At 32.4% G+C, this 8,020-nt stretch overlaps 1 protein-coding gene across 3 annotated transcripts; it reads right to left on the bottom strand.

Moving 5' to 3' along the window:
- Positions 1-51: 51 nt before the first annotated feature.
- On the bottom strand, positions 52-7,988 carry LOC115875019 (eukaryotic translation initiation factor 2-alpha kinase). Of its 3 annotated transcripts, none has more exons than XM_030890339.1 (12): positions 7,420-7,988; positions 7,156-7,363; positions 6,978-7,098; positions 6,773-6,923; positions 6,533-6,704; positions 6,178-6,478; positions 5,779-6,119; positions 5,431-5,724; positions 5,228-5,368; positions 1,166-1,775; positions 622-957; positions 52-566 (listed from the first exon to the last, which is right to left on the bottom strand). In XM_030890339.1, the coding sequence occupies exons 2-12, from the start codon at positions 7,281-7,283 to the stop codon at positions 444-446; spliced, it is 2,718 nt and encodes a 905-aa protein (XP_030746199.1). In that variant the 5' UTR covers positions 7,284-7,363; positions 7,420-7,988; the 3' UTR covers positions 52-443. The 3 variants fall into 3 exon arrangements, with proteins under 3 accessions (XP_030746199.1, XP_030746201.1, XP_030746198.1); XM_030890341.1 differs by having other exon boundaries at positions 7,520-7,988; XM_030890338.1 differs by having other exon boundaries at positions 7,156-7,988.
- Between the last annotated feature and the right edge of the window lie 32 nt (positions 7,989-8,020).

Raw genomic sequence — 8,020 nt, 5'->3', positions numbered from 1 at the left:
GATACAAGTGTTTATTATTGTAACTGTTTTAATGAAATAAAAATACGAAAATAAAAAATAATGTTTTATTTTTGTCCAAGTAAGACAAACGGAGGAATAAACCTAAGAGATAATAAAAAGAGACTAAAAATAGTCTCCCGAATACTTAAAACATACAGAGTTCTAACCCTATATCAGTAGCGTATCACAAGTCTTATATTGCCTAAGTCTACTTTAACAGTCAAAATATTTCATATCTTATGATGTAAAAAACTGCAAAATAATTAAATTTGCAGCAGACTTAAAAAAAGGACTGATATAAAATCGGTAAATAATACAATCACAGATTCTTTAACATCTAAGAATGCTAGTCCATGCACAAATGATGCTTAGTCAATGTCACAAAGAATCAAACAAAAATGACTATGTAAAAAATAATTTCGAAAATTACATATGGAAACTTTTTAAGTTATAATCTTCTTCGGGTGAATATTCGTAATTTTGCTGAATGGTTTTCTTGCTTTTATCCCAATGGTTGTTAATCTCTTGGATGGATTCTCATTGAGCATTTCTTGCAGTAAAGAAAACTAAAAAAAGTAAAGTGAACGTATATAAATTTAAATATAAAATTGATTTCCCTACCTCCGAAGGGAATTTATTTTGAAATCCCTCAGGATACTTCTGCCCCTTCAAGTCAGTTAAAGTCTTAATGCGTTCCATGTCAGTTTTAAAAGGAACCAGCAATTCAAACAGAATTATTCCCAAAGAATATATATCCACTTTGTAGTCGTATAATTTGCCTTTAAATTGTTCAGGGCTCATATAGAGTTGAGTTCCAACTTCTCTTGTATGCCCCCTGTATGAAGCTGATTGGTTTCTTCTTGTAAATTCTTTATCTATCGTTCCTTCCACATCTTTTACTAAACCAAAATCGCCAACTTTGATTTGACCATCCAGGGAAAAGAATATGTTACTTGGCTAAAGAAAAATAAAAATATATGCTTAATAATATGAAAGAAAAAAAATAGTTTTTTTTAATAGAAAAAGATTTTTAACAGCTACAAAAATAACTTGACTTTAAATAAAATGATTCAAGTCAAAGACACAAGTTTTTTTTAACTGATAAAAATTAAAATTATCAGTAATTAACCAGTATTAATTATGGTGCCTCAATAAAAAAAAATACCTTTAAGTCTCTGTGAATTAGCTTTCTCAAATGTACATACTCCACTGCATCAATAATTTGTGAAAATATTTTCAACATTTCACTGTAGTCTCTGTTGTAATGACTATGCAACCACTCTTTCAAACTCTCCTTTTGGCACAGCTGCATCTGAATATAAAGGTAAGTTGGAGGAGTCGGAGATATAACTTGCATTAAGTTAGTTTGAGACAAATCCCAAGAATAATGCTTCCTCTCTGGCCGCTTCCAGTTGATCTTCTTTTGCAAATGCTCAGACAATGATACTGCTTCACTACCAAATGATTTGATTTCATCGTTTTCACCAACATACTTGCTGGTAGTGTTTTGTTTAAATGGGACAAGAGGTAGTTCATCTTTACAGCAAATTGCAGTGCTTTCAGTCTGATTTGATTCATCCTCGTCATTTTCAAATACAACAAAAGAATCGTCATCGTCATCATCACTATAGCCAGTCTCATCATGATCACTTTCACTATCAAAACTCGGTTCATCATTTGAGCACAGCGGAATACAAATGGAATGTGATTTGGTTCTCTTTACGGCAGTAGATTTGGTGATTCCAGATGCAGTAAAATTACCAGACATAGATAACCTAAAAATAAAACCATATATAACACCGGCTGGTTTGGGGTTCGGGCTCTAACTCACTGACGACCAGGTCGCAACGTCCTGGCCGTCGGCTGGCCAGCCTGGCAGATCTAACGTTTTTTTACGTTTTACCAATTAGAAAATATTGTTTCAGAAAGAATTAAGTTTCAGAAATGTTAAAATATCCGAGTTAACTAAAAAGCGAAGTTGCTATTCATGAGTTTATTAAAATGTTCTAATATTAAATAATGCATTTAAAATATTCTTGGATTTTTCGTTAATAAATACTGGTGTGGTAAATGGAGTAAGTAAAATCTCCAACCCCGACTACACGATAACGTCGTTATTTCCATGTTTTTCAAATCCGCGATGCCTGCTATTCTAAATCACCACAATACACCAAAACACTTTTATTTTACACTGGACGCGCGTTTCGCTAACCATGTTAGCATCATCAGCAGATGATTATAAACTAAAGTACAATCTACAAGTTGAGCGTGGGCGTGGCAAAATCTAGCCAACCGAGTCAGAGCCAACTGAGCGTAACAGTTAGATTTCCGCCACTAGAGTAGTAGGAACAAAGAACTTGAAGGAATTGGACCGTTGACTCTGTTCATACTATCTTTACATATTAATTCTGATGCTTTTATATGCATCTAATTGCCTGTAATTTGAGACTTGTTTAATTAATTTTAAATTATTAAGATCTATACAATGTTCATTACCAACAATATGTTCGGCAACGCAAGATTTATCCGGTCTACCATATCTTATCTGAGCTAAATTGTATGCTTTGCCAAAAATTCACTCGACTTATAATTTGGCAAAATGGTTATCAAGGGAGTTCGAAAATTTACCTGATCATGAACCTTCTTTCTCAGTTAAAAATAATATTGAATTCATTAACAAAATTAAAGATATAACATTGCATGAAGGTGAAATTTTGGTCTCCTTTGATGTATCTTTGTTGTTCCCAAGTGTTCCAATTCCACATACTTTAGGCTATTTAAAGGAATTACTGAACGCAAATGGTCTCGACAACAAAACTGTGAGTGAATATATTGAGCTTACATCGTTATGTATGAAACAAAATTGTTTTCAATTTAATTTTAACAACTTTTTTGGACAGCGGGAAGGTACAGCAATGGGTAATCCATTGTCTCCATTTTTGGCTAATTTATTCATGAGCAGGTTTGAAGTGGAGACTAAGAATCAGTTTGAGTATTTTCCAAGAGTATGGTTTAGGTATGTGGATGATATTTTTGCTGTTTTTGACACATATTCAGACACCATAGATAATTTTATATCTAAGTTAAATAATCGTTTGCCTTCCATTAAATTTACGCATGAAATTGAGAACAACGACAGATTACCATTTCTAGATGTATGAGTTATTAGAAATATTAATAATTGCCTGGAATTTAATATCTATAGGAAAAATACGACCACACGCAGATATATTCCTAATGAATCACATCATAGTGTTGAACATAAAATGGCTAGTTTAAATTTCCTAGTTCATAGATAACTTAGTTTCCCACTTTCCAAAGAAAGATATGAAATAGAAAGAGATTACATTAGGAATGTAGCTGAGTGTAATGGATATTCTCCTTCACTAGTTGATAAATTAATTAGAAAACGTAGGTATAGGTTAATGATTTCTGAAAATTCGACTTTTCAAGTGGAGAAAGACACGTCTAAATATTTTTCGATGCCGTTTGATAGAGAGTTATCCCGTGGTCTAAAAGGAATTTTGAAGAATGTAAATTATAAACTTGTGTATAGTGCTAATAATAAATTACAACAATTATTAGGTAATCCAAAGGATAAAACACCTCCACTGGAAAGGTCGGGTATTTATGAAATTTCTTGTAAAGATTGTAATCAGAAATATGTTGGGCAAACTAGAAGATCAATATTAACTAGATTTAAAGAACATTAGCTCAGATAAGATATGGTAGACCGGATAAATCTTGCGTTGCCGAACATATTGTTGATAAAGAACATTGTATAGATCTTAATAATTTAAAATTAATTAAACAAGTCTCAAATTACAAGCAATTAGATGCATATGAAAGCATCAGAATTAATAAATGTAAAGATAGTATGAACAGAGTCAACGGTCCAATTCCTTCAAGTTCTTTGTTCCTACTACTCTAGTGGCGGAAATTTAACTGTTACGCTCAGTTGGCTCTGACTCGGTTTGGCTAGATTTTGCCACGCCCACTCGGTGCCCACTGAGCGAGTATATAAACGCTCAACTTGTAGATTGTACTTTAGTTTATAATCATCTGCTGATGATGCTCAACATGGTTAGCGAAACGCGCGTCCAGTGTAAAATAAAAGTGTTTTGGTGTATTGTGGTGATTTAGTGTTTTTATTTTGCTGTGTAACCAAAGGTTCCAACCCTCAACTGTAATGCTATTCTATCAGTCGTTTCATAACAGAATATTCTACATCCTACGTCCTAACTCGTGAGATTTTCAGCATTATATCAATAAAGGACACAAACAATATTGTTCCTAAAGGTGCGTCCAGACTTGAGCATTTTAGCCCGAACGAACCGACCGCGCACGAACAAGCAGAACAAATAGGCTGAACAAAAAGGGAGATATTCTGTTTCTTTTTTCTACTGACATGGACTTCTACTGATGGCTCTTATCGACTTCCGAAGTAAACATATTAGGGCCACCGTAAAAAAAGTTCATCAGACACTGGCTCTAAATATAAGCAGGTAGAAAGTTTAGCTTCCAGTTATTTCAATGTTTACAATATAAATTCCTCTTTTTTATTGTTACTGAGAATCTACAACAGTAAATACTTCTATTTTTATGAATGTTTAAGTTACTTTTACTCTTAATTTTTTTTTAAATAATGTACCTAGTAGAATACATATAGTCTAATGGACCCTGTTTGAAAAACGTTAAATTATATATAATATTTAAAATACAGTTGTCCTCCTTGTACATGATTACAACTAAAAAAAATAATTTAATAAAAAAAACAAGTGGTTCTAGAAAAACTTTAAATATGATTTTTTTATTTTTTAACATCGAAACTCGAAGATATATCAGGTATCATACCAACCATAAATAGAGTATGTCATACAAAAATGTTTTGAATTTTTACTAGAATCGACCCTTGATAAAAAAAGGGACTAGATTTAAGTTTCCCTTTGATCCAGTCTGTATACTATTTCTGCACGTGTGCAAAAACTACACTAAAACACTATATCTTTGAGGGATTTCATCTGAAAAATTATTAATTTGGAAGAAAACCGGCAACAAGCGGCAGAAAATTATATTTTAATGCAGTCTACTGGTCGCAACGACCAACGGACGGCCAGGACGTTAGTGTGCGCTATCTCATTTGATTTCATGGTTTTAGAGGTAGGTGCGGCCTGGCCGATGCGACCTGGTCGTCAGTGTGTTCGAGCCCTTATGAAAAAAAATTTACTCTAAATAATTTTTGTCATGTTCTTCCTCCCAGCCTAATGGTGGATGTTCAAGCCAGCATGAAAAGTATCTTACAATATTTTTGTGGTCTAATTTTGCTAATGCCTTTACTTCCCTCATAACTCTATCTCTAGATGTTTCTCTAGAAAAATGTTAAAAAATAAATAATTTCACTTAAAAAAAAATATTTTTTTTCTCTCTTACTCATTAGGTAAAGTAATCCTTTTGATAGCATAATGACAATCATCATATTTCTGTTTCACCTCAAAAACCACTCCAAAACCGCCTTTTCCAAGACACTGGATTGTGTCATAGTCTTCCTGAAATCTTGATGTAAATCCTTCACTTTTATCTGATATTTGCCTATCAGGCCGAGTAGTTATACGGGCCTCTACTGGCTTCTCTATAATTATTATTTCTTTATGTTTAGGGTGGTTTTTAGTCCAAACTTTATATGAGACTATAAGTATTGTAAATACCATTAAAACAAACTCTTTGCTAAAACAGATGCTTGTTAAAGATATTACTGAGATATTTACAAATTATACCTACTAATATCTGAGATAAGTGGATAAATAATACAGGAAGCCAGTGTAAATCGCTTCTTCTTCAACATCAACAGTGTCTATGACGTTACTATGATTTTTTTCACAATGCTGGCTATCTTTTTCTTTGAGAGCCTGCTCAGTATACAAATAATATCCATTGCCGTTTACATATTCTGAATTATGCAATACCGACAAAGCAGTGGAATCATCTTCTGTGATCTCATTAGAAGCAGATATAGGCTTCCATGGAATTTTCGTTAAGCTAGTACTCTCAGCCTCAATTAATTCTGTGCCTGTGTGTGATTTAAGAATACTTTGCATTTCTAGAGATTCATAGATATATAACTGTAATAAAATATTAATTATTAAGTAAGAAAACTTTAAATTAAATGGATTATCTTACTTGTTTCTTATGTATACCAATATAAATTGACGGTAACAGTGATGTGGGTGTTACTAATTGTGGTGCATTTTTAGATAAAAATAAGTTCACTTCGTTTAATTCCATACCATTCCAATTCCAAACACGGACAATAGGAGCGTTAAACCTATACTGCCATTTTTCTGTGAGTCCATTTTTTTCTAAAGAAACTGATAACAAGCCTTCAGGAACAACAGCTGTTATATTAGGATTAAATAACTTAGGGTCTATGCATGACACTTGAGGTAGCTTAATATTGTGAAGTCCCACACTGAAGTTCCACCTGTAATATATGGTTCATGATGATTGATATATTATATGATATAAAAAAGGTTACCTTTCGTAACCAGTCCTTGGTTCGACAGCTCTAATTGTCTGAGTAGTTCTTTCAATGATCAAGACATCATCCATTTCTTCTTTTTCATGAGTAGAACATTTACTTTGATTGCATTCATAAAGCATTTTGCCTGAGTTAAATCCAACGCCATAAGTACGAACCTCTAATCCACCTAGAATTTTCAACATAATATTCATAATGTAATAATATATAAACCTTCCAAAGTATTTGGTTTCCTACCAGCAATAACAAGATCATCTGAATAGCGGAAAGAAGATCTTAGTAGGGCCTCAGCTGATATTGAAATGGGATCAATTGTATTTCCATCAAATTTATATAAAGTTCCAGCTAATGAAGGAATTATTCTGATCCATTCTCCATTATTGGTCAACTAGAAATAGGAAAGGTAAGTATCTGCATTACAACTTCTAAATGAAATGATTACCTCCAATTTATGAATGTTTGATATAAGCAACGGTCCAGGGCCAGTTTCGATTTCCCATTTTAACTGTCCTGACGAATTTAATGCAGAAAGTTTTCCATCCAATGTACTCACTAATATTACACTAGAAATAAAAGAGAAACTTTATACCTAGCTCACATTTAATAAATGTTGCACTTACCCTGATCCATTCTTGTTGGGACAGAAGGGTAAAGATGGAATATTTGGTTCTGTTGAATTTGATGATGCATTTACCAAGCTACACATAACTCTAAATGCTACTACTCCGATTATTAATTTAAGCCACATTTCTTATCTATTCTACATTTTCTTTAAAAAAATAAAACGTATATACCGAACGTTGAGTTATCCAGCTACAAAACTACAAACTACAAAACAAAACACGTTATCTTTTCGACCTTGCGCTTTAACTTCAACTTCCAACCAATAACTTCCAACGTTCTAAACTTTACGTGGTCCAAACATACGTTCGGATTCTGTGCATAACAGAAAGACGTCAATAACTCCATCTCCCTTCAACTTACTTGGTTGATAAAGCAATATTATACTTGGTAGTGCGTCTAATCCAATATTCAACAGGTTATTACCAGGGTTATCTCATTATATGATTCCTATTTATATATGATCCACATTCAAACAATATTTATAGTAAATATAAATTTATAGTAAATATAAATTGTGGCACTATACTATTAATTATATACATAGTTCTCTTTATAATCTATGCATTATAATACACCTAACTAGAACATTTTTGCGCACCAACTCTATTTTAACTCTAATTATAAAATAAACAGAGTATTATACATCTGTTGTATGCTGAAATAATTGAGCAACCAAGAAAAACGTTATTTCAATACAAAATATAAAAAAGCAACTCTAATAAAAAAGATATTGCACTTACTACTTAAATAAAAGTTAAGGAAACAACCGCACTATAAAAAATGTACAATAAATTATCCAAAAATGGATACGCATTAGATAAACAATTAAAAACAATGAAATCACCTGTTAAATAATAAATA

This window comes from Sitophilus oryzae, unplaced genomic scaffold (assembly GCF_002938485.1).
Source record: "Sitophilus oryzae breed Bouriz unplaced genomic scaffold, Soryzae_2.0 scaffold_1318_pilon_pilon, whole genome shotgun sequence".
Taxonomy (NCBI): Eukaryota; Metazoa; Arthropoda; class Insecta; order Coleoptera; family Curculionidae; genus Sitophilus; species Sitophilus oryzae.
The sequence above is the reverse complement of the archived record's forward strand: the minus strand, read 5'-3'. Positions and strand labels throughout refer to the sequence as shown.

Coding starts and splice junctions, on each gene's coding strand:
- LOC115875019 (XM_030890338.1), bottom strand. CDS start 7,283: ATGTGGCTTAAATTAATAATCGGAGTAGTAGCATTTAGAGTTATGTGT. Junction 7,099..7,155: donor CCCAACAAGAATGGATCAGG/GTAAGTGCAACA, acceptor TTTTATTTCTAG/TGTAATATTAGTGAGTACAT. Junction 567..621: donor AAAATAAATTCCCTTCGGAG/GTAGGGAAATCA, acceptor TACTTTTTTTAG/TTTTCTTTACTGCAAGAAAT.